General features: G+C 41.7%; 1 protein-coding gene across 1 annotated transcript in view; it reads left to right on the top strand.

Moving 5' to 3' along the window:
• Positions 1–27,531, top strand: part of NDUFA5 (NADH:ubiquinone oxidoreductase subunit A5) — a 58,659-nt gene extending 31,128 nt beyond the window's left edge. Inside the window, exons 2-5 of the mRNA XM_073650716.1 lie at positions 245–289; positions 6,514–6,630; positions 9,564–9,629; positions 27,331–27,531. Coding sequence (XP_073506817.1) covers positions 245–289; positions 6,514–6,630; positions 9,564–9,629; positions 27,331–27,432 — 330 coding nt within the window. The 3' untranslated portion in view covers positions 27,433–27,531. The remainder of the gene's footprint in view (positions 1–244; positions 290–6,513; positions 6,631–9,563; positions 9,630–27,330) is intronic.
• Positions 27,532–27,854: the final 323 nt, after the last annotated feature.

The raw sequence follows: 27,854 nt of genomic DNA on the forward strand, positions 1-27,854 counted from the left end.
TCTACCCGGACATCAGCTGCAGTGTAGACAATATAGCCTTTGCTCTGTGAATTGTATATGTAACAGCTATATAGGATATATAGGGTACTCCACTTTTGATTTGTTACAATGAGAGTCCAAGTCCAGTTGAATGGTATGTGGAGGGCTCGACAAAGCAAACAACTCTTTCAGAAGATTACCTTAATATGATGTTACTGTGAGCCATATCCTTCTTTACTGAAACTTGTGTTCTCTTCTCTTTTAGACCACTGGCTTGGTTGGATTGGCTGTCTCCCAAAATCCACATGACGTAAGTTTATTTTGAAAGCGATTAATCAACCAAATTGTTAATGTGCTGTATTGCTTTTACTTGTTTACTTACAGCAGGGTATGTATTTATTTTATTTCTGTTTTGGGTTTTGTCTGTTTTATGGCAGTGTGAACATGCTCCTATCCTCCAGTTTATTTTATTTATTTTTTTTATTTATCTATAGTATTGCTGTAATTGTACTTATCCGAGGAATCAAGTTGCCAGTATAAACTTAACCCATCAAAAAATAGAATTTCACTTTCACCCCACTTGGTATTTTTGTACCTGTTTCTGAAAAAAAAAGCCTTGCACAGCTTTGTCAAAGTAAAAATAAAAAAGTTATGGTTCTTGGAAAAAGAGGAGAAAAAACAAAAGCGCAAAAATGAAAGATGGCCCCACTTTGACGGGGTTAAAGGAGTTTTAAGAGAGCCATATCAGAATGTAAAAACCTCAAATGCCTGTAATATTTATAAGTAGTTCAGCTTCAATCATTTATATACTGAAGCCAGAAATCATTTTATGCAGGTAAACACAGCCTTCATCTTCATTTACATCCTCGTACTAGGAGTTCCTTTCCCATAACTAATCCTCTGGCCTCTCTTCGCCTCTGCGGTGTCTGTGAGGACAACATTCTGCTGCAGCTCTGTTTAAAAAAAAATAATTTATATATATATATATATATATATGTATGTATATATATATATATATATATATATGTATGTGTATATATATATATATATGTATGTATGTGTGTATATATATATATATATATATGTATGTATGTGTGTATATATATGTAAATATATACACATACAGTTGTGCTCAAAAGATTACATACCCCGGCAGAATTTTTCCTTTCTTGGCCTTGTTTCAGAGAATATGAATGATAAAAAAACCTTTTTCTCCACTCATGGTTATGGGTTGGGTGAAGCCATTTATTGTCAAACTACTGTGTTTTCCCTTTTTAAATCTTAATGACAATCAAAAACATCCAAATGACCTTGATCAAAAGTTCACATACCCTGGTGATTTTGGCCTGCTAACTTGCCCAGAATTTGACACAAATGGGTTTGAATGGCTACTAAAGGTAACATCCTCACCTGTTACCTATTTGCTTGTTATCAGTGTGTGTGTGCATAAAAGCTGAGTGAGTTTCTGGGATCCAGACAAACTCGTGCATCTTTCATCCAGCCAGACATAGCTTTTGAATTGTGGTTTAACAGAAAAAGAAAAAAAAAAATCATACACACAGATGTATATTCACCAAACTGCCCTGAACCCGCTGGCAAATCTTTCCCCCCCAACTCTTATGTATACAGCATACATGCCAAATCTTGCCCAAATTAGCTGTATATTTGGCCCGCGAGAAAATATCAAGTAATGTGTAATAGAGCTGGCCTGCCGGTAGACAGCGCATATACTACAAATCCTGCGTTTCCTGACTATCTCAATTTGCTATAAATAGATTAGATTGTACACATATATCGAATAATCAAATTTATTTATGGTAAGTTAGGATTGTCATTTTAATGCACTACCCCATAAAATTAACTATTTTAATGTAGTACAATATAATCTCAGTTTTATAGACCTTAAAGAGAGGGGCCATTTCTAGTGGGACTTTGCCCCCTTTAGGCCTTTTTGGATTATGTCATGATTAATTGCTCTGTTTTTGTTCTCTCGCTACCATCTTGACCCTGATTTTATCAAACAGCCCAGTAAGTGATAGCTGGAATCAGGGTTTATACTCTTATATTATGGTGCCTTTTAGATGGGGTAGCAAAAAAAATGGTGGCAAATTCTCTTTAAAGGGGTATTCCCATCTCCAAGATCCTATCCCAATATGTAGAAGGTGTAACTATATTGGCAAATCTCCAATTAGAAATGTAGCTTTGTTCTTTTGATTAGCTATGGCGCTTACCCCATGTGCAGGCATTGCAGTAGCTTGTGTATTCATGGTTACGACTACTAACAACTAACTGTCACTATATACCTAAGCTACTGCAATACCTTGCACATGGCGTAAGAGACATAGCTAATCAGAAGAACTATACTACATTTCTAATTGGAGGTATTTACTAATATTATTACACCTACTACATATGACAATAGGATCTAGGAGATGGGAATACCCCTTTAAGCAAAACTTGAATCTTTTCATATGAAAACAAACTTATTGTTATATTTGATAAGAAAAAATGTTCTCAATTAATGAACAGATTACGACCCGCATAATAAATCTTGTGGGTAAGGGGTCTCCACAAAAGATTGGACCCCGTTACCACATAGCCTACTCAAAACAATACATAGAAATTGGGAGAACAGCTGAGTAGAATGGCATAGAAAAACTTTATTGTATAAATATTAAAAGACAGTACATCACTTTAGTAACAATGACATATAGATAGGACAAGCGGACATATAATCCCTCATAATGCATATAAATAGGTCTAAACAGAAGGTTCACCCCGAGGGTCAGGACATGGTGCTAAAATTAAGACAGGGAGTGGGACATGTAGTTGAAATAATTAGGAATCACTCCCATGTGGGTTGTATACTCCCAAAAGTCCCAAAAATCATGTTGCACAAGACTCACCCGGATAGAGAGGGACCCCAGACCTGCAAAAGGTGGTGCAGGGATAGGACGCAGGGTTAGAAAAAGCCTCAATTGTAGACATGTTTTAGGCAGGTGTGGAAAAAATGCTGCAAAAGAAAGAATTTAGCAATTAACAAAATGCAAATTGAATGAACAAAAGAGAAATCTAAATCAAATGAATATTTGGTGTGAGCACCCTTTTGATTCATAGACAGAGGAGTTTGGCAGCAGCTCTCCCATAGAGAACACAGGAATGCTTGTTTGAGCTGATTGAGGATGTCAATCAGAGAAGATGGGGGGTGGAGGGGGAAGTGTGGAGGGAGGTACAGCCTCTGGCAGAATACTCCTCAGCCCCCAATGTACAGCTTACCGCAGTACATCACTTCATCGCCCCTCTATACACATCTGTCCTTCCATCCTTCAGTAATACGCCGCACATCAGCCCTTCAGTGTATAACCTCCTGCAACAGTACATCGCTCCTCAGCCCGTCTATAGCTATCCAGCCTCCTGCAGTACATTACTTTTCCGACCCTCTATATACAGCCTCCTGGAGCAGTACGTCACTCCTCAGACCCTCCTATATACAGCTTCCTGGAGCAGTACGTCACTCTTCAGACCCTCTATATACAGCCTCCTGGAGCAGGAAGTCACTCCTCAGACCCTCCTATATACAGCCTCCTGGAGCAGTACGTCACTCTTCAGACCCTCTATATACAGCCTCCTGGAGCAGGAAGTCACTCCTCAGACCCTCTCTATACAGCCTCCTGGAGCAGTACGTCACTCTTCATACCCTCTATATACAGCCGCCAGCAGCAGCACGTCACTCCTCAGACCCTCTATATCCAGCCTCCTGCAGTACATTACTTTTCCGACCCTCTATATACAGCCTCCTGGAGCAGTGCGTCGCTCCTTAGACCCTCTATATACAGCCGCCAGCAGCAGTACGTCACTCGTCAGACCCTCTATATACAGCCGCCAGCAGCAGTACGTCACTCGTCAGACCCTCTATATACAGCCGCCAGCAGCAGTACGTCACTCGTCAGACCCTCTATATACAGCCGCCAGCAGCAGTACGTCACTCGTCAGACCCTCTATATACAGCCGCCAGCAGCAGTACGTCACTCCTCAGACGCTCTATATCCAGCCTCCTGCAGTACATTACTTTTCCGACCCTCTATATACAGCCTCCTGGAGCAGTGCGTCGCTCCTTAGACCCTCTATATACAGCCGCCAGCAGCAGTACGTCACTCGTCAGACCCTCTATATACAGCCGCCAGCAGCAGTACGTCACTCGTCAGACCCTCTATATACAGCCGCCAGCAGCAGTACGTCACTCGTCAGACCCTCTATATACAGCCGCCAGCAGCAGTACGTCACTCGTCAGACCCTCTATATACAGCCGCCAGCAGCAGTACGTCACTCGTCAGACCATCTATATACAGCCGCCAGCAGCAGTACGTCACTCGTCAGACCCTCTATAAACAAAGTTTGCCGCTTCAGTTGCAATCAGTCAAGAAAAACAAAACTCCATTGCTACTGAATTTCAGCCACACAATGATATGCTTATATAATTTCACTGATCTTCTTGTTAGCTCAGGAGAAAAGTGTTATCAAGGACAAGGCAAACTGATCTAAGAAGAGTGGTTGCTTTAAAAGGGGGCTTGTGCTTAAAATCATTGACTGTTAACCATGGTTACCTCCAAGTAAACATGTGCAGTCATCATTGAATGTATCAAAAGGGCTTCACAGGAATGTTCATTGCTGTTTGTAAGATTGCACCTAAATCAACCATTTATTGGATCATCAAGAACTGTAAAGAGGTTCAGTTGCAGTGAAGAAGGCTTCAGGGTGCCTAAGAAAGTTAAGCAAGTGCCCGGACTGTCTTATAAAGAGGACTCGGCTATGAGATTGGTCCAACATCAGTGCAGAGCTTGCTCATGAATGGCAACCACCTGGTGTTAATTCCTCTGCCCACAAAGTGAGCAAAGAAGCCACTTCTCCAAGAAAACACCAAGGACAGAATAACATTCTGCAAGAAGTACATGAATTGGACTACAGATGACTGGGGTTAAGTTATTTTCTCTGAAACAGTCTTCTGATTGTTTGGGATATCAAGAAGAAGAATTCATCAGAGAAGAAAACCGCTATCATAAATCATGTCATGTCAACATTAAAGCATTCTAAGACCATGTATGTTTGGGATTGCTTTTCATCCAAGGGAGCTCAATCACAATCAGAAAGCTGCGATGAATAAAGAATAGTTTCCAAATAACCTCCAAGAGCAACTTCTCCCAATGATCAAGGAGCAGTTTGGTGATGAACAACGCTATTTCCAGCATGATGACGTACCATGTCACATGGCAAAAGTGATAACTAAGTGGCTCCGTGAAGAAAACATTGATATTTTGGGTCCATCGCCAGGAAACTCCCCAGATCTTAATCCCATTGAGAACCTGAAGTCAATACTCAAAAAGCGGGTGGATAAATAAAAACATAGAAATGGTGATAAACTCCAAGCACTGGTTAGACAAGAATTGGTTTCAATAGGTCAGGATTTGGCCCAGAAGCGGATATCGAACGTGCCAGGACGAATTGCAGAAGGGTCAACACTGTAGATATTGAGTCTTTTGCATACACTTGATGTATTTGTCCAAAGTATAAAAACCTACGAAACGCTTATAATTGTACTTTAGTAACCATAGAAACATCTGACTCAAAGATCTAAAAACACTGTAGTAGCAAACTTTGTGAAAAACGAAATTTGTGTCAGTCTGTAAACTTTCAGCCACAACTACACAGCAGCAGAGGATTTCTCATACATTGACACGTGATCCCTGCAACAAGAACTCAGGCAGATGAGGGAGACGGCCATGATAGCACATGCGTGATACTTGTTCTGCATCGCTGCGAGTGCAAGTGAGTAATCTGAGATCTTGCATGCGTGATCCTAGAACTTCAGGACGCCCATATTCTAATGTCATCAGTGATGTTATGTATACTGGGCAGTCCAGTTGGGGCAGAAAATCATATGAAATGTCACCAGAGTGACCTCACAAACCAGATGAGCAGCCCACATAATAGACAGAATTGTTAATATATTCTAAATCTCTTAATATTACTGATGAAAAGTTTAGGGATAAATACAAATTCTGGGGGGTACAACCGCTTTAACAGTAAAACTATGTTCACACTTTTGCTTTTTGCAGTTTTTTTTTCTGCAGGCAAAACCTGCTCTCTTGGCATTAAAGAAGCAAGTGATTTTTACTACTTTTTTGTCAGTGTTTCACTTGTGCATGCTGATAAAGTTTAGTGCAGAAAAAAATAACTTGACTCAACTTCAGCAGGCTTTGGCACCTGAGTTTTTGCAGCATTTTTGCGCTACCCATTGCTTTCTTGGGTGAAAAACGCTGCAAAAATGCAGCTCTTTAACAAAACCGTCAGGAAAAAACCCAATGTGTGTGCATGACATTTCTGAAATTTCATAGACTTGGCTGGTACTGTAAAACGCTGCTGAAAATTTGCATAAAAAATGTAGCAAAAACGCCACGTGTGAACATTTTCACAATGAGACATGTTTTTCGATATGTAATTGTTTAAAATGTTTACTCTGCTCTCTTCCATTGACAGCGCTTGAGATTATTATATACCAAAATTCTTGCTGCACTGCAGACCATTCCAAAAGATGCAGCATACCGGAAATACACTGAGCAGATAGTAAATGACAGATTCAGCGCTGTAAAATCTGTAAGTAATTTCAACAGTCACCATTAATTTTCTTTGTATTGGATTTCTTTTCCCTTATTTGTAAAAATGGTTTCCCATGTCAGTGATGCTCTGAATCTTACAGGCATGAATATCTTTTATTCCTCAACTACTGATTTTAATCAGTTACCTTACATCGATTTATCTAGGAATTTTTTTGTCAAGATTTCGTTTGAGAATCTATTGATTTTTCACAATCTGTGCTCCAGTGGCAAAATGGATTATATAGACTGATACTAGATTGCCACAGGCTGTAGACTGTTGTAAAATTCAGCCCATTGTACTGCATCTTCATGTCATTTATTATGCCCTCTCCCTTCCTAATTGGAGCATAAACGTGTGGATCTTCTATAGTCCTAATTCTTGGGGTAGTGCAAACTGTAAATGCATTCCTACCTTTAAAGGGAACCTGTCCCCAGTTTTGTCCTGTGTCAACTAAAACTATGACCTTAATCAGCGCCTCTGCTGCATTCCATAAATGGTTATATAACTCCCTGACTCCCCCTGTATACTTCCCAAAAAACCTTTTGAAGTTCTCCCGTGCTGTATGTTACCCATTTCCCAGTGTGAATATTTGAAATCTGGGGCTCAAACAAAATATTGGTGGTAAAAATGTAATTATTTTTTTCATCACTGCCCAATGGTATAAAATTCTGTAACCCACCTATGGCGTCAATATGATCGCTGCTCCCCTAGATGAATTCATTGAGAGGTGTAGTTAATAAAATGGGGTCTTTTATGGGGAGGTCTGCTGTTCTGGCACCTCAGGGGCTCTTCCAGTGGGTCATGGCACCCTCAAATCAGTGCCGCAAAATCTGAACTCCAATATGGTGCTTCTTCCCTTCTGAGCTTTGCACTGTGCATCAAAAGTAGTTTTTGACCACATATGGGGTATTGTTGTACATAGGAAAAATTGCACAACAAATTTTGCGGTCCATTTTCTCCTGCTCTCCTTGTAAAAATGAAAAAAATTGGGGTTAAAAACATTTTTGTTGGAAATTTTTTTTTTTTTTTTTAATTTTTACAGATCCACGTTGTAAAATAATGTGAAGTACCTGTGGTATCAAGGTGGTCACCATACATCTAAATAAATTCCTTGAGGGGTCTAGTTTCCAAACTGGTGTCAATTGTGGGTGGTTTCCACTGTTTAGGCACATCAGGGGCTCTCCAAACACGACATGGCGTTCGCTAATTATTCAAGAAAATTTTACTTCAGAAAGTCAAATGGCGCTCATTCTCTCCTGCGCCCAAACAGTGGTTTTCCCCCACATATGGGGTATTGGCGTGCTCAGGAGAAATTGCACAAATTTTGGGGCTCATTTTTTTCTGTTACCCTTGCGAAAATAAAAATAAAAAAATTGGGTCTAAAGTAAAAAATTTTTGAAAGAAAGTTAAATGTTTAGTTTTTCTTTCCACATTCCATTAATTCCTGTGAAGCACCTGAAGTGTTAATAAAGTTTTTGAATGTGGTTTTGAGCACCTTGAGGGGTGCAGATTTTAGAATGGTGTCACTTTTGGGTATTTTCTGTCATAAAGGCCCCTCAAAGTCACTTCAAATGTAATGTGGTCCCTAAAAGAAAAAAAAATGGTTTTGTAAATTTTGTTGGAAAACTTAGAAATCGCTGGTCAACTTTTAACCCTTATAACTTCCTAACAAAAAAAAGATTTGGTTCCAAAAGTGCGCTAGTGTAAAGTAAACATGTGGGAAATGTTATTTATTAACTATTTTGTATGACATATCTCTTTGACTTAAGGGCATGAAAATTCACAGTTTGAAAATTGCGAAATTTACAAAATTTCACCAAATTTCCGATTTTTTTTCACAAATAAACGCAAGTCATATCGAATACATTTTACCACTATGACGAAGTAAAATATTTCATGAAAAAAACGTCTCTGAATCAGTGGGATCCGTTGAAGCGTTTGAGTTATTACCTTATAAAGTGACACTGGTCAGAATTGTAAAAAGTGGCCTGGTCATTAACCACCCTCGGGGGTAAAGGGGTTAAGTTACCATTATTTAATGCTAATATCGCACAGGTTAATATGATTAAGGCTTAGGCTTTGTTCACACTAGGGTTGTGGCTTCAGTTATAAATGGAAGCCACAATGTTCTCCTTGATCCAATGTATGACATATAATACAACCAGTGCTCTACTGGCCCCTTTGATGGGAAGAATGGTTGTATGCCTAGTTTTCTTTTTCTGTCTAATCTGCTGAAGCTACAAATGATGTATTCAAATAGAGCCTCTTATGCGGTGAGACTGGTGTCATACTTTTTTGTATTTATTTATTGCTCTATAGTGATGAATAATTTCTTTATTAGAGAAGTTCAGAAATCGCAGAAAATTCTGCTCTGCTGTTATTTTGCCTGTGGATTTTGATACCTATTTTATGCAAAAAAAAACAAAAACAAATTTACATTGAAGGAAACATGTCTTGGTTGGGATATTACAAGTAATGGAAATAGTAAGGAGATAACTAATCAGGATGGACCCCTTATCTGTTGGGAGTATTTATTAGACCCCAGTTTAATGCGCCTGTGTAAACGTGCATCCGATCAGAATGAAAAAGTAGGTACATCAGGAACAAGTGGCACTGGATTCCAAAATTGCATTAAATGCAGAATATGTCAATGTGTTTATGCCAGTCAGCCGAATAAATCCCCCTCCCTCTTTTTGGCCCATTGGGGCGCTGCAACATTGTCTTAGTTGTGAAGAGGAGGATGTCCCATGATTTCACATCGAGAGACGTAGCAATATCATTGGCCCAGGATGATGTTGACAACAAACCCTTGCCTTGTCCCCACAATTACCATTCTTGGTTACTGTGAAGCACCATTAACAAGGAAAGAACTCGCATGTCAGCACATTAATGTTTTGTATTTATTTGGGATTTTTTTTTATCCTTTTTAGGAAAGCAGTATTGAAAAATTGGAAGAGAAGATTAACTGTGGCCAAATAGAAGAAGTTATTGCACAGGTAAAAAAAAAAAAAAAAAAATGTTCTTTTGTGTATACTGGATCCTCCATCATGTTGATAAAAAAAACTACATACAATCAAATCTGCGTTTTTGTGAACAACGGCTCTGAAGACTCGTATCAGACTTCACTGCTCTCTACAGTGATTGTCCCATCCTATTATATGCTACCCTATCCTGCTATATGCTCCACCCATTTTGGTCCCTCATCCTGGTATATTCTCCCCCCACACCCCCCATCCTGGTCCCACATCTTGTCTGTACTGCTGATCCATCCATCCATAACTCTAATTCATCACTCAAATCCATCACTCCTCACTTTTCCCCCGCTCTTTTGCAGTGCATCATCTCTGTTAAATATTTATATAAAATGGCGCCGGAGTCAGCGCATACAGCATTATCCGGCGCAATTTTGTTGAAGACACTGTATGCGAATTTGTCTTTCAACAAAATGGTGCCAGAGGTCGTGCTATGCGCAGGTGCTGACTCTGGCGCCACACTCCTCCAGCTTCGCCGGAGAACGCGGTTTGTCCTCATGGTGCCGGAGATCACGGTATGCAGTCAGTGCCTATGCATACCGCGATCTCCAGCGCCACACGCCTCCTCCAGCCTTGTTCCCCCCCCCATCTGGATGCATCCGTCTGACTTCGGCCTCAGTGCGCCGACTATAGAGGCTTCGAACAGAAGGACACATCCCTGGTTATATTATAGATGGTGTATATATGCAGTTTATATTTTGAAATCTGAAAACGGGTAACACTTCTTAGATATCGGTCATGGCATGAAATAAAGGCTGGATTTATGCATGGCAATGTTTTCTGTGCCGTAGAAATATCAGATATTAGATTATACTGATTTTTATTTAGTCAAATTGCACGTTTGTGCTATGTCCTACTGCACTGTGTAAATCAAGCCAGAGAATAAAGAAATGCACTTCTCAAGGAGCAGTAGTACAAGGATACTGTGGTTTTGCATATAGTACATCTTAGATATGTATATCTGGATGAGATTTTGTTAGCTCAAACGCTAGTGAAAACAGCAGGAGTGACAAAGAGCATCCGTGACTTGTGCCTCAATGAAGATCAAATAGTTTATCACTCCCATAATGTCCAATCTATCTGCCTTATGAAATGTAGATACCTGCCTCATCCTTGGGTGTATTGAAGCCCTGAGTGGAACAAGGCTATACAGTGCCTTGAAAAAGTATGTTATGTGATATACCAACACAAAGCAGAAAGTGTTTGTGAAGTGTAAAGGAAAGGATAATATGATTTTCTATGTATTTTAACCCCTTAATGCCCAATGACAGGAATAACCCGTCATGGCTGGATGCACGTTCACGCACCATGACGGGTTATCCCCGTCATGACTTTGAACTGTCACTGCATGCAAACACGCAGTGACAGGTCAGTGCTGACAGCTGAGCGGCACGAGGAGGGGTGCAGGGACCCATGCCGTCGGTCCCTAAACCCAGATCGATGTGATTGTTAGTCAATCTAAACAGCCAGGAGTGGTGTCAGCGCCGCCCCTGGCTGTTAACCCCCTAAACGCTGCGATCGAGCGCGATTGCAGCGTTCAGGAGGCAGGCAGAGGGACGGAAGCTCCATCTGCCTTCAGATCGGCGTCATCACGGGGGCCTGACCGTTGTCATGGTGACCTGGGGTCGTCATGACGACACTCAGGTCACCAAGCTATGGAAAGCTCCTGAGACCAATGCACAGCATGGTCTCAGGAGCTTTCACTACAGGTATAATGTACTGCAATGCTTATACCTGTGAAAAAAAGTGAAAGTCCCATAGTGGGACTAAGTAAAAAAGTTTAAAAAAAATAAAAATTGTAAAAATCTAAACTATGACTTTTCATCATACCGCTGGAAAAAAGTGTAATAAAACGTGATCAAAAAGACGGATGTAAATAAAAATGGTACCGCTGAAAACGTCATCTTGACCCTCAAAAATCAAGCCGCCATACAGCTCCATCAACCGAAAAATTAAAAAGTTACAGTGCTCAGAATAAAGCGATGCAAAGATAATTATTTTTTTTGTAAAAGTGCAAAAACATAAAAAAAATTACATAAATGCGTTACCGCTGTAAACTTACTGACCCGAAGAATAAAGCTGCCTTATCAATTTTACCACACAAGTAGCAAACAGCAACAAAAAACAAACAAAAAATTTCCTGAATTGCTGGCTTTTGTTCATTCTGCCTCCCAAAAATCAGAATAGAAAGCAATCAAAAAATGTAATCTGCCCTAAAATGGTACCAATAAAAACGTCAACTCGTCCCGCAAAAAACAAGCCGTCACTTGACTGTCGGCCGAAATATTGAAAAATTATAGCTCTCTAAATATGGCAATGCAAATATTAGATTTTGCAAAAAAAAGCTTTTTTTAGTGTGTGACAGCTGTCAATCATAAAAAACCGATATAAATCTGGTATCGCTGTAATTGCAGCGACCCGAAGAATAAAGTTGCTTAATCATTTTTATACTGCACGAGGAACAGCGTAAAAAATAAATAAAACCAATTTTTCACTTGCTGCTGATTTGTTTATTCTGCCTTCCAAAGATCGCAGTAAAGGCTCTGTGCACATTTATCCTGCACTCTACGCTGAGCGCTTACACCAGGGTTTCCATGTAAATCTCTGAAATATGTGTTTCAGAAGGAACCCCTGACAGAAGATTCCCTGTAACGAGGCAGATGGAGGCACTATGGACACCGTCTGACCTATGATTTGGCGGTGTCCATCTTTTTAGGCGTAGATAAAAGCGCGGTTGGCCACAGTTTTGTGAACCTCTGAAAAGGACAACGCTGAACAGAGGCCAGACCGAGTCCAGAGTAAGGCTGTATGCCCACGATGCGTTTTTTAAGCATTTCTGTAGCCGCAATTCCGCTGCAGAAACTCTTAAAAAAAACGCTTGGTAGAATGTCTGCCATGTTCCCCAATGATAATCCGCTGTGCACATGCTGCGGAAATTTCCGCTGCGGATTATCATTGCGGAAAAAAAAACTGCGCACTACCAATTATTTTACGGAAGCGCTGCATTTTCGCCGCCATTGACTTGCATTGGAACGCATTGAATCTGCATCACTGGATCTGTAGATGCGCATTCCATGCGTTTCAATGTGCGGATGGTATCCGAGTCTAGAGAAGAGGTGACTCTCCTCCGGACCCGGGTACCATAGAACCTGTAAAAAAAAAAATATATATATTATACTTGCCTTCTGATGGCCCGCAGTGTCCTTGTCTTGGCAGCTCGCGGTGGACTCAAGGACCTGCGCTGACGTCATTTAGTCATGTGACTGGTCACGCGACGCTGACGTCGGCTGGTCCTTCAGTGTACCGCGAGCTGCTGGCAAGCCGAGACGCATCGAATAAATACACCGGGGGCCATCAGAAGGTAAGTATGATATTTATTTTTTACCATTCTTTCGGTCATACTATATAAATCCATGCCGTTTGCATGGATTTATATAGTGTGACCAAGTTATCAAGCACTTTCCAAGTGATGCTAAAATCGCTTGGAAAGCGCTTGACAACTCGCATGCGGAAATGCATGTGAAGAACGCTTCACATCCGCATGTCCCTGGCAGGAAAAACGCATGTACAGTCCACATGCGTTTTTTCTGCCAGGGAGATGCAGAAACGCTCAGGAAAAATCCGGAGCATTTCTGCATCGTGGGCACATAGCCTTACTCTGCTGCCTCATCTCGTTATAGTGAATGGATACCTCAGGGGTTTTATCTGAATCACGTCATTCGGAGATTTAGATGGAAACCCCAAATAAGTGCTCAGCGTAGAGCGCCGGATAAATGTGATCTAAAATGTTATGTAAAATGTTCCCAATAAAAGCTTCACATAAAAGCCACCACTTAGGTCTGTCAGGTGTTAATGGAAATATAGGGGGGTTCCATGTTACTGGTAGTACAAAGGCTCTGGAAAAGCAAAATAGCTCCTCGCCCCCAAAAGAAATTCAGCAAATTCTGTGCTCCCAAGTCCCCCCTCCCTTCTGAGCCCCACAGTGTGTCTAAACCGCATTTAGCATGCACATGTTTGGCAGGGGTATAATTTCCAAAATGGGGTCATGTGAGGGGGAATTCTGCTATTCTAGCACTTAGGAGCACTGTATATGGAGTCCGCAAACTATTCTAGGAAAATCTGCGCTCCAGGAGGCAAATAGCGCTCCGTCCCTCCCGAGTGTCGCCGTGTGGCCAAGCAGTACTGTACAGCCACATATGAGGTATTGCCACATTCAGCAGAAATTATGGGACACATTTTGGTGCCATTTTTATCCCTTATCCCAGTGTGAAAATGTAAAATCTGGGGCTAAAACAAAATTTTTGTGGTACAAAAATTTTATTATTTTTTCCTCACTGCCCAATGGTATAAAATTCTGTGACACACCTGTGGTGTCAATATGATCACTGCACCCCTAGAGGAGTTCATTGAGAGACGTAGTTTGTAAAATAATATCACTTATGGGGAATTCTGCTGTTCTGGCACCTCATGGGCTCTTCCAGTGGGTCATGGCACCCTCAAACCATAACAGTAAAATCTGCACTATAAAATAGTGCTCCTTCCCTTCTGACCTTTGCACTGTGCCTCAAAAGTAGTTCCCAATTACATGTAGGGTATTGGCGTACTCAGAAGAAATTGCACAACAAAATGAGAGGTCCATTTTCTCCTGTTACCCTTGAGAAAATAAAAAATTTGGGGCTGAAAGAAAATGTTTGATTTTTTTTTTTTTTTTTCAAGGCTCTACTTTATAAACTTCTGTGAAGCACCTGCGGGTTCAAAGTGCTCAACACACATCTAGATAAGTTCATTGAGGGGTCTAGTTTCCAAAATGGGGTCACTTGGGGGGGATTCCACTGTTTCGGCACATCAGGGGCTCCCCAAATGTGACATGGCGTTTGCTAATTATTCCAGCAAATTTTTAATTCAAAAAGTCAAATGTCGCTCCTTCCCTTCCGAGCCCTGCCATGTGCCCAAACAGTGGTTTTCCGCCACATATTGGGTATCGGCATGCTCAGGAGAAATTGCACAATATATTTTGGGGTCCATTTTTATCTGTGACCCTTGTGAAAATAAAAAAAACTGGGTCTAAATTAATTTTTTTGTGAAAAAAAGTTAAATGTTAATTTTTTTTCTTCCTTATTGCGTCAGTTCCTGTGAAGCACCTGAAGGGTTAATAAACTTCTTGAATGTGGTTTTGAGCACCTTGAGGGGTGCAGTTTTTGGAATGGTGTCACTTTTGGGTATTTTCTGTCATATAGACACCTAAAAGTTACTTTAAATGTGATGTGGTCCCTAAAAAAAAAAAAAAGAGCAATCGGTGGTCAACTTTTAACCCTTATAACTTCCTAACAACAATTTTTTTTTCCTCCCCAAGTTGTGCTAATATAAAGTAGACCTGTGGGAAATGTTATTTATTAACTCCTTTACCCCCCAAGGTGGTTTGCACGTTAATGACCAGGCCAATTTTTACAATTCTGCCTATTGTCATTTTATGAGGTAATTACTCTGGAACCCTTCTACGGACCCCCTGATTCTGAGATTGTTTTTTCGTGACATATTGTACTTCATGATTGTGGTAAAATTTCTTCGATATCACTTGCGTTTATTTGTGAAAAAAAAAACAGAAATTTGGTGAAACTTTTGAACATTTTGCAATTTTTAAAATTTGAATTTTTATGCCCTTAAATCAGAGAGATATGTCACACAAAAAAAGTTAGTAAATAACTTCCCACATGTCTACTTTACATCAGCACAATTTTGGAACCAATTTTTTTTTTTTATTAGGGAGCTATAAGGGTTAAAAGTTGACCAGCGATTTCTAATTTTTCCAACAAAATTTACAAAACCATTTTTTTAGGGACCGCATCACATTTGAAGTCACTTTGAGGGGGGTCTTTATGACAGAAAATACCCAAAAGTGACACCATTCTAAAAACTGCACCCCTCAAGGTCCTCAAAACCACATTCAAGAATTTTATTAACCCTTCAGGTGCTTCACAGGAATTTTTGGAATGTGGAAGAAAAAAATTAACATTTAACTTTTTTCACAAAAATGTTACTTTAGACACAATGTTTTTTTTATTTTCACAGGGGTAACAAGAAAAAATGGACCCCAAAATTTGTTGTGCAATTTCCCCTGAGCACGCAGATACCCCATATGTGGGGAAAAAACACTGTTTGGGTGCACGGCAGGGCTCGGAAGGGAAGGAGCGCCATTTGACTTTTTGATTGTAAAATTTGCTTGAATAATTAGCGGACGCCATGTTACGTTTGGGGAGCCCCTAATGTGCCTAAACAGTGGAAACCCCCCACAAGTGACACCATTTTGGAAACTAGACCCCTCAGGGAACTTATCTAGATGTGTGGTGAGCACCTTGAACCCCCAGGTGCTTCACAGAAGTTTATAACATTGAGCCGTAAAAATAAAATTTTCACATTTTTCCCACAAAATTGTTTTTTCAGCCCCCAATTTTGCATTTTCATGAGGGTAACAGGAGAAATTACACAATGCAATTTATTGTGCAATCTCTCCTGAGTAAGCCGATACCCCATATGTGGGGGAAAATCACTGCTTGGGCATACGGCAGGGTTCGGAAGGGAAGGAGCGCCATTTGACTTTTTGAATGTAAAATTTGCTTGAATAATTAGCTGATGTGCCTAAACAGTGGAAACCCCCCCATAAGTGACACCATTTTGGAAATGAGACCCCTCAGGGAACTTATCTAGATGTGTGGTGAGCACCCTGAACCCCCAAGTGCTTTACAGAAGTTTATAACATCGAGCCGTGAAAATAAAATAATCAAACTTTTTCCACAAAAATGATGTTTTAGCCCCATTTTTTTTATTTTCACAAGGGTAAGAGGAGAAAATGGACCCCAAAAACTTTTGTGCTATTTCTCCTGAGTACGCCAATACTCCAAATGTGGGGAAAATACATTGTTTGGGCGCACGGCAGAGTTCAGAAGGGAAGGAGCACTGTGTGACTTTTTGAACACAAAATTGGCTGGAATCGAGAGCGGACAACATGTCGCGTTTGGAGAGCCCCTGATGTGCCTAAATAGTGGAAACCCCCCACAAGTGACCCCATTTTGGAAACTACACCCCTCAAGGATTTTATCAAGGGGTATAGAGAACATTTTGAACCCAGAAGTACGACAGAATTTGATAACATTAGGTCATCATATTAAATAAGTTGTCATTTGTCTTGAGCGCAATTGCTTGCTACTTGAGTTTGCATCGGGTACTCAGGTATGCACCATGTATCACGGGTGCTCGAGTGACATGCTCGAGTCCCCGCCCGCATGTTTCACGGTTATTAGACACCCAAAAAAAAACATGCGGGGAGCGCACGTGCATGGCAGGCCGTCCCTGCGAGGTTTTTTTGGCCGCGAAGCATATGGGGCAGAGACTTGAGCAGGTCACTCGAGTACCCGCGATACTCAGTGCATACCCGAGCACCCGATGCAAACACAAGTAGCGAGCACTTGCGCTCAACACTAGTCGCCATATCGTCATCTTTTTTTTTTATTATTATTAATTTGAAAAAAATCCCAACCCTAATACAACCTCAACCCCAACTCTAGCCCAACACTAGTTTATTTTTTTACGCCGTTCCTCATCTGGTTTTTATGATTGACAACTGTCTCACACTAAGACGCATTTTTTTTTTGCAAAATCTAGTGTTTGCATCGCCATATTTTGAGAGCTATAATTTTTCCATCTTTTGGCCGACAGTCATGTGACGGCTTGATTTTTGTGGGATGAGTTGTTTTTATTGGTACCATTTTCGGGCACGTGACATTTTTTGATCGCTTTCTATTCCTATTTTTGGGAGGCAGAATAAACAAAAAACAATAATTCATGAATTGTTTTCTTCTCCAATAACCCCCCCACGACAGCACACAGGAGGATGTAACTCCACCCTAATAGGGACAGGAAATATGAAGAGGTTTAAATAGCCCCTCCCACATCCTCCCTCCAGTGTTATTTCCTGTCCCTATCAGGGATGAAGAGGTCATCCCTGGTGTGCTGGGCCGGCGACAGGCACTGGGGGAAAGCTACTAGCCGGGCAGCGGAGGATCGAGCGGTCTTTACCTCTCCTCCTCAAGGCGCTGCTCCCGTCTCCTCCGGATTCGGGACCCCCTCCTGCAGTCTGCGCTCTCGGGCAAGGTCTGCAGGATCTTCTGACCGGAGGCCTTTCTGAGCTCTCCAGTCCATCTCCTCCTCCTCTCCCCCTCTGGATGTGCGTGCGATGCCGGCTCCAGGATGTGGAGCGCACGCCGCGGCGCCGGAAGTGACGTCGGACCCCGGGCGGTCACTTCTAGTTTGCGTTCCACTGTGGACCGCATCAAAAAGCTATGGGGGAAAAAGAGCGGAATGCCGCCGGTGATCAGAAATCTTCACCTGGACACCGGGGGAGGAGCCCTCTAAACAGAGGGAGGCGCTGGTCCGGTCGCCCATAAAAGGAGCCCTGGACAGGAAGACATCTACAGGAAGGACAAAACCATGTCTGTTGAAGCTTCTCGCTCTGCATCTGTAGAGCCCTGCGCCGGTCCGGTCCCAGTAAGTATGGCACTGGTAGTCCATCTCCCAGATGCAGGAGATATTGATTATAGCTCCCCTCCCCTCTCTTGTAGGGGGGCAAGGAACCTGCATCTGGATAAAAAGTTAAACCGTCACGCAGATGTCCCATCTGTACAAAAAAAAACTATCGTCCTCCCATAGAAAGCCCCTATGTTAGGACTGTACGGAGAAGATTATCAGGCAGGAGCAACCTTCCTTAATGGAGGAGATAAAGGGGATTGTACGTCAGGAGATCAAATCCTCCTTAGCCTCGGTCACTCCCTACGTCCTCACCTAGTCAGGGTTCTACATCTACTCCCTCAGCAGCCAAAAAGAGGAAAATTAGCCCGCCAGAGGGAGGGGAGGAAGACTCTCAAGAGGAGATGTATATCTCGGAAGATCTTCTAGAGGAAGGTGAACTAAGTCCAACCCCTGATAACTCCCATCGAGATAGATATTACTTTCCATCAGATAGCTTGGAGGAACTCCTCATGGCAGTAAGGAGAACTATGGAGGTCGAGGAAGAAAAAAGTGCCCCAAACAGTACAGGATCAGATGTTTGGGGGGCTATTTTCCAGGAAAAAATTGGTGTTCCCTATACACCAGAGTATTAGGGACTTAAGGCCCCGTCACACATAACGAGATCGCTAGCGAGATCGCTGATGAGTCACGGTTTGGTGACGCAATAGCGATCTCGCTAGCGATCTCGTTATGTCTGACAGGTAGCAACGATCAGGCCCCTGCTGTGAGATCGCTGATCGTTACAAAGCTTCCTGGACCATTCCTGGGTCGTTGCGCTCCCGCTGGGCAGTGTGCATCGCTGTATTTGACACCTTGTCAACGACCTCGCTAGCGATTCAGAACTGAGACACGTAGAGGTGCATAAATTGGACTTTTCTGCGTTCATCGTCCCCGATTGGTGGTCGCTACTGCGTCCTTGTTTTTTCAGATCCCACCAGCGTTCTCCGGCTGTGACTCCACTTTGAACAAATCAGACATCTTTAGCGAAGTAGGTATTGTTTGGGGTCTCAAATGAGTTTCCATTTTTAATTCATTTATAGGACATCTACCAATTATCTGCTATCATTGCTCTTCAGGGAGGGAGGGCTTGGCTTCAATAGCGATCTCGTTATGTGTGACGGGGCACCAGGACCGTTAAAATACTGGCAGCAGTTGTCGCAGCAGGTCTTCGCATCATGGGTGTTTCTGCCATGTCCCACTGGTTGAAGGCCTGCAATTGCAGGATAGTTTGCACGCTATTCACCGAGCTCCACTTCCCCATTGGCTCGGTCCACAGAGTCCACAAAGCCAGGTGGACAGTACGTAATTGCATCACGTCGACGAAGAAAGTTTTGAAGCGTGCAACAGGCCAAAAGAACAGAGTCTATTGATTTAAGCTTCATGTTAATTGGCGTATGAAAAACTCTGAAGCGGTTGGCCACGACAGCGTGTCAGAAAACGTGCTGTGTGGGTGTGTGTGCACGAGACCCCTAAAATATCTGCCCATGCAAAAGCATATATATACAGATAGAAGCCAAGCCCTCCCTCCCTGAAGAGCAATGATAGCAGATAATTGGTAGATGTCCTATAAATGAATTAAAAATGGAAACTCATTTGAGACCCCAAACAATACCTACTTCGCTAAAGATGTCTGATTTGTTCAAAGTGGAGTCACAGCCGGAGAACGCTGGTGGGATCTGAAAAAACAAGGACGCAGTAGCGACCACCAATCGGGGACGATGAACGCAGAAAAGTCCAATTTATGCACCTCTACGTGTCTCAGTTCTGAATCGCTAGCGAGGTCGTTGACAAGGTGTCAAATACAGCGATGCACACTGCCCAGTGGGAGCGCAACGACCCAGGAATGGTCCAGGAAGCTTTGTAACGATCAGCGATCTCACAGCAGGGGCCTGATCGTTGCTACCTGTCAGACATAACGAGATCGCTAGCGAGATCGCTATTGCGTCACCAAACCGTGACTCATCAGCGATCTCGCTAGCGATCTCGTTATGTGTGACGGGGCCTTTAGTCTTAGAGGAGTGGGAATCTCCAGAAAAGAGATTAAATACCCCTACAGAGTTAAGGGATAGATTTCCTGTAGACAATGAGACGGCAGAATGCTGGTCTGAAGTCCCAAGAGTGGATATCCAAATTGCACGAGTAGCAAAGAAAAACACACTGCCCTTTGAAGATTCCTCTCAATTAAAAGACCCCTTGGAACGCAAAATGGTGGGACTACTCAGAAAATCCTGGGAGACCACAGCAACACTATTAAGCACCAACGCAGTCTCTACGGGCGTAGCTCGATCAATGGCTCGTTGGCTAGATCAACTGAAGGATCACCTAGCAGGACCGTTCCCTGCACATAGCACCAGGTGTCAGCTGTGACAAGCAGCCTGTGTGCGGGCGAAATCAACAGGGCGTACTAATACGTACCTGGCTCTGAAGTCTCAGGGCGCAGATACGTTTTAGTACGTCCTGCGCTTTAAAGGGGTTAACTATTTTATGTGACATATCTCTCTGATTTCAGGGCATAAGTTTGAAAATTGCAAAATTTTTGCCAAATTTCAGTTGTTTTTTTTTTTACAAATAAACACCAGTCATATTGAAGAAATTTTATCACCATTAAGTACAATATGTCACGAAAAAACAATTCAGAATCAGGGGGTTCCGTTGAATTGTTCCAAAGTAATTGCCTCATAAAGTAACTGGCCCGGTCATTAACCTACAAAGTGGTTAAGGGGTTAAAAATATAAATCTGAAATTGTGATGTGCATTTGTATGCAGAGTCAATAGTTTGTAGGACCACCTTTTGCTGAAATTAATGTTGCAAGTCTTTTGGGTTATGTCACTACCAACTTTACACAGAACCAGACAATGTGAACTGAGGTCTAAGATGGCAGACATACAAGAAACAGAGGCATGTTCACACTAGCAAAAAAGAAGCAAGACAAAAATATATCTCATACCCTACCATAATTATATATAAATGTAAAGCAAAGTTGCATAATAAATATAGGGTACTTAGTGAACTATTTTTGATCAAAAAAAGTATACAAGCCGTCCCACCAGCGGCAAGGTGACCCTAAATTGGGACGGTACCTATACTGCCTATATTAAAAACCTTACTGTATATCAAAGTTGAAGTAATGCATATAAAAGGGTAGACAAATAGGACCGGGTCCCAACTCCAGACCACCTAGGCCCGTGGTAAGCTACATATATACCAATCAGCTCAACAAAGGGCATGCCACACCCTTAAATTGCACAGAATGCAAACAAGTCAAAAAACCAGACAATGTGAACTGAGGTCTAAGATGGCAGACATACAAGAAACAGAGGCATGTTCACACTAGCAAAAAATAAGCAAGACAAAAATATATCTCATACCCTACCATAATTATATATAAATGTAAAGCAAAGTTGCATAATAAATATAGGGTACTTAGTGAACTATTTTTGATCAAAAAAAGTATACAAGCCGTCCCACCAGCGGCAAGGTGACCCTAAATTGGGATGGTACCTATACTGCCTATATTAAAAACCTTACTGTATATCAAAGTTGAAGTAATGCATATAAAAGCGTAGACAAATAGGACCGGGTCCCAACTCCAGACCACCTAGGCCCGTGGTAAGCTACATATATACCCTTGCCCTTTGTTGAGCTGATTGGTATATATGTAGCTTACCACGGGCCTAGGTGGTCTGGAGTTGGGACCCGGTCCTATTTGTCTACCCTTTTATATGCATTACTTCAACTTTGATATACAGTAAGGTTTTTAATATAGGCAGTATAGGTACCGTCCCAATTTAGGGTCACCTTGCCGCTGGTGGGACGGCTTGTATACTTTTTTTGATCAAAAATAGTTCACTAAGTACCCTATATTTATTATGCAACTTTGCTTTACATTTATATATAATTATGGTAGGGTATGAGATATATTTTTGTCTTGCTTCTTTTTTGCTAGTGTGAACATGCCTCTGTTTCTTGTATGTCTGCCATCTTAGACCTCAGTTCACATTGTCTGGTTTTTTGACTTGTTTGCATTCTGTGCAATTTAAGGGTGTGGCATGCCCTTTGTTGAGCTGATTGGTATATATGTAGCTTACCACGGGCCTAGGTGGTCTGGAGTTGGGACCCGGTCCTATTTGTCTACCCTTTTATATGCATTACTTCAACTTTGATATACAGTAAGGTTTTTAATATAGGCAGTATAGGTACCGTCCCAATTTAGGGTCACCTTGCCGCTGGTGGGACGGCTTGTATACTTTTTTTTGATCAAAAATAGTTCACTAAGTACCCTATATTTATTATGCAACTTTGCTTTACATTTATATATAATTATGGTAGGGTATGAGATATATTTTTGTCTTGCTTCTTTTTTGCTAGTGTGAACATGCCTCTGTTTCTTGTATGTCTGCCATCTTAGACCTCAGTTCACATTGTCTGCTTTTTTGACTTGTTTGCATTCTGTGCAATTTAAGGGTGTGGCATGCCCTTTGTTGAGCTGATTGGTATATATGTAGCTTACCACGGGCCTAGGTGGTCTGGAGTTGGGACCCGGTCCTATTTGTCTACCCTTTTATATGCATTACTTCAACTTTGATATACAGTAAGGTTTTTAATATAGGCAGTATAGGTACCGTCCCAATTTAGGGTCACCTTGCCGCTGGTGGGACGGCTTGTATACTTTTTTTGATCAAAAATAGTTCACTAAGTACCCTATATTTATTATGCAACTTTGCTTTACATTTATATATAATTATGGTAGGGTATGAGATATATTTTTGTCTTGCTTCTTTTTTGCTAGTGTGAACATGCCTGTTTCTTGTATGTCTGCCATCTTAGACCTCAGTTCACATTGTCTGGTTTTTTGACTTGTTTGCATTCTGTGCAATTTAAGGGTGTGGCATGCCCTTTGTTGAGCTGATTGGTATATATGTAGCTTACCACGGGCCTAGGTGGTCAGGAGTTGGGACCCGGTCCTATTTGTCTACCCTTTTATATGCATTACTTCAACTTTGATATACAGTAAGGTTTTTAATATAGGCAGTATAGGTACCGTCCCAATTTAGGGTCACCTTGCCGCTGGTGGGACGGCTTGTATACTTTTTTTGATCAAAAATAGTTCACTAAGTACCCTATATTTATTATGCAACTTTGCTTTACATTTATATATAATTATGGTAGGGTATGAGATATATTTTTGTCTTGCTTCTTTTTTGCTAGTGTGAACATGCCTCTGTTTCTTGTATGTCTGCCATCTTAGACCTCAGTTCACATTGTCTGGTTTTTTGACTTGTTTGCATTCTGTGCAATATAAGGGTGTGGCATGCCCTTTGTTGAGCTGATTGGTATATATGTAGCTTACCACGGGCCTAGGTGGTCTGGAGTTGGGACCCGGTCCTATTTGTCTACCCTTTTATATGCATTACTTCAACTTTGATATACAGTAAGGTTTTTAATATAGGCAGTATAGGTACCGTCCCAATTTAGGGTCACCTTGCCGCTGGTGGGACGGCTTGTATACTTTTTTTGATCAAAAATAGTTCACTAAGTACCCTATATTTATTATGCAACTTTGCTTTACATTTATATATAATTATGGTAGGGTATGAGATATATTTTTGTCTTGCTTCTTTTTTGCTAGTGTGAACATGCCTCTGTTTCTTGTATGTCTGCCATCTTAGACCTCAGTTCACATTGTCTGGTTTTTTGACTTGTTTGCATTCTGTGCAATTTAAGGGTGTGGCATGCCCTTTGTTGAGCTGATTGGTATATATGTAGCTTACCACGGGCCTAGGTGGTCTGGAGTTGGGACCCGGTCCTATTTGTCTACCCTTTTATATGCATTACTTCAACTTTGATATACAGTAAGGTTTTTAATATAGGCAGTATAGGTACCGTCCCAATTTAGGGTCACCTTGCCGCTGGTGGGACGGCTTGTATACTTTTTTTGATCAAAAATAGTTCACTAAGTACCCTATATTTATTATGCAACTTTGCTTTACATTTATATATAATTATGGTAGGGTATGAGATATATTTTTGTCTTGCTTCTTTTTTGCTAGTGTGAACATGCCTCTGTTTCTTGTATGTCTGCCATCTTAGACCTCAGTTCACATTGTCTGGTTTTTTGACTTGTTTGCATTCTGTGCAATTTAAGGGTGTGGCATGCCCTTTGTTGAGCTGATTGGTATATATGTAGCTTACCACGGGCCTAGGTGGTCTGGAGTTGGGACCCGGTCCTATTTGTCTACCCTTTTATATGCATTACTTCAACTTTGATATACAGTAAGGTTTTTAATATAGGCAGTATAGGTACCGTCCCAATTTAGGGTCACCTTGCCGCTGGTGGGACGGCTTGTATACTTTTTTTGATCAAAAATAGTTCACTAAGTACCCTATATTTATTATGCAACTTTGCTTTACATTTATATATAATTATGGTAGGGTATGAGATATATTTTTGTCTTGCTTCTTTTTTGCAACTTTACACAGAGGCTGAAATTTTTTTCCCATTCTTCTTTGCTAACTAGCTCTAGCCCAGTGAGATTGGATGGAGAGCGTCTGTGAACAGCAATTTTCATGTCTTGTTACAGATTCTCAATGGGATTTAGGTCTGGACTGTGACTGAGTCATTCACACACACAAATATGCTTTGATGTAAACCATCCATTGTATGTTTAGGGTCATTGTCCTGCCGGAAAGTGAAACTACTCCCATGTCTCAAGTCTTTTGCAGCCTTTAATAGGTTTTCTGTCTAGGATTGCCCTGTATTTATCTCCAATCATCTTCCCATGAACTCTGACCAGCTTCCCTGTCTCTGCTGAAGAAAAGCATCCCCATAGCATGATACTGCCACAACCATGTTTGATGGTGGAGATGTTGTGCTAGTTTTCCATCAAACAAAGCGTTTTGCATTTTCCCAAAATGTTCTACTTTGATCTTATCGGACTAGAACACCTTCTTCCACATTCTAGCTTTGCCCTACATGGCTTTTTGCAAACTGAAAACGAGACTTCCTATGGTTTGCTTTCAAAAAATGGCTTTCTTCTTGCCACTCTTCCATAAAGGCCAGATTCGTGAAGTATACAGCTAATAGTTGTCCTGTGAACAGATTCACCCACCTGAACTGTGGGTCTCTGCCGCTCCTACAGAGTGACCATTGGTTCTTGGCTACTTCTCTAGTTAGTGCTTACTTTGCTTTGGATGTCAGTTTAGGTGGACGGCCATGTCTTGGTAGATTTGCAGCTGTCCATTTTTGGATGATGGATTTAAAAGCGCTCTGTGAGGTGTTCAGAGCTTGGGCTGTTTTTTTTTTTTTAATACCTAGCATATATACTCGATTATAGACCGACCCGAGTATAAGCCTAGGTACCTAATTTTACCACAAAAAAACTGTGAAAACGTATTGAGTCGAGTATAAGCCTAGGGTGGAAAATGCAGCCGCTACTGTTAAATTTCCCCACCCTGGTATGTATGGCCTCCTCAATCCCCCAAGTCTGGTATGTATGGCCTCCTCATCCCCCAAGTCTGGTATGTATGGCCTCCTCATCCCCCAAGTCTGGTATGTATGGCCGCCTCATCCCCCAAGTCTGGTGTGTATGGCCTCCTCATCCCCCAAGCCTGGTATGTATGGCCGCCTCATCCCCCAAGCCTGGTATGTATGGCCTCCTCATCCCCCAAGCCTGGTATGTATGGCCGCCTCATCCCCCAAGCCTGGTATGTATGGCCGCCTCATCCCCCAAGCCTGGTATGTATGGCCGCCTCATCCCCCAAGCCTGGTATGTATGGCCGCCTCATCCCCCAAGCCTGGTATGTATGGCCGCCTCATCCCCCAAGCCTGGTATGTATGGCCGCCTCATCCCCCAAGCCTGGTATGTATGGCCGCCTCATCCCCCAAGCCTGGTATGTATGGCCGCCTCATCCCCCAAGCCTGGTATGTATGGCCGCCTCATCCCCCAAGCCTGGTATGTATGGCCGCCTCATCCCCCAAGCCTGGTATGTATGATCCCATCACTGCACACATAAAAAAATAAACACTTATACTCACCTTCCTTCCTCACCTCTGCTCCAGTGCTTCGTCCTGTTCTGCTGCAGCAGCTCATGTCAGCATCTGAGCAGCGCATGGCGTCACTGCCATGCGCTCTCAGACGCTGATGTGAGCTGCGGGCATATTCACTCCTCTTCACGCCGGGACTATGGATGTGGAGAAGACTGAATATGTATTCACTTTAGTAGCTTTCCTCAGTGCCCGCTACTAAAGAGAATGAATATTCATTCTTCTCCACGCCCATGGGAGTGGTGAAGAAGGAATATTCATTTCCCTTTAGCAGCGGGCACACGTGGTAGCTGAAGCAGCCGGCTACTGTGTGTGCGCCCAGGTCCTCCGCCGCCGCAACTCCCACCACCCCCACCACTATCCACCACCAGAATTTCTATATACCCGAGTATAAGCCGAGGGGGGCGTTTTTAAGCACAAAAAATGTGCTGAAAAACTTAGCTTATACTCGAGTATATACAGTAACCCTGCTTTACTCTCACCACAATTTTGTCCATGACCTGTCTGGTGTGTTCCTTTGTTTTCATGATGCTCTTTGATCCCTAATGTTCTGAAACAAACCTCTGAGGGCTTTCAGAATAGCTGTAGTTATACTCAGAATAAATTACCCACAGGTGGACTCAATTTACTAATTATGTGACTCTGGAGGCAAATGGTCACTCTGGATTTTATTTAGGGGTATTGGACTATAAGGGACTGAATACAAATACACATCACAATTTTCAGATTTATCTTTCTAAAATAATTAGAAAGCAATGCATCATTTCATTTACGCGTCACAAATACTTGTTACTTTGTGTTATGTCACATAAAATCCCAATGAAACATATTTAAGTTTGTGCTTTTAACTTGGAAAAAAAATGTGGACAAGTTCACGGGGTAGGAATACTTTTTCAAGGCACTGTATGTGGCAGCACTATTGGGTTGGAAACAATCAGATCACTTGCTATGGAGGAATTGCATTGAAGACACTATTGAATTACTGATGTATGTGACTATAAATTCAGATTCATGTTTATTATACATAAAAATAATGGAACTTTTCACATTTTCAACAGGCAGAAAATGAACTGTATCTGGTGAGAAAAATGTCCGTGTGGAAGCCTTGGGAGCCCCTTGTTGAAGAACCTCCTGCAGATCAGTGGAAATGGCCAATCTAGTTACTCTTTTATCTGTACATATTTGTGTATACATTAGGGACATCAAAGTAATGTCTTCTGAATTCAGAATAAAACCATACCTTATTCATATTCAGTTTATTTTGTGTAAAAGTATCTTTTTTTTTTTTCTTTTTTATTATAGAGTTGAGCAAAAAGATTCACAGGACCCTGGTTCAGAGGCCACATCGGTAGTCAGTGTCCACTTGACCCCGAGTCCTTTTCTTACCTGCCGGCGCCCAGGCCTAATAAGTAGATCAGTTGTTTGCAGGGCTCTGTTCCAGCAGCCACAAACTACAGACATAGTCCTGGACCTGGGTTCTTTGATTCTTTATACTCTACTGTACCATTTTCTATATTTCTTTTTGAAATGTTAAGCTTGTATTAAATATATTGCATCTATTACATAAAAATATGGCCAATTT

This window comes from Phyllobates terribilis, unplaced genomic scaffold (genome assembly GCF_046119375.1).
Source record: "Phyllobates terribilis strain yellow unplaced genomic scaffold, ASM4611937v1 Scaffold_11__3_contigs__length_659146591, whole genome shotgun sequence".
In the NCBI taxonomy this organism is placed as follows: Eukaryota; Metazoa; Chordata; class Amphibia; order Anura; family Dendrobatidae; genus Phyllobates; species Phyllobates terribilis.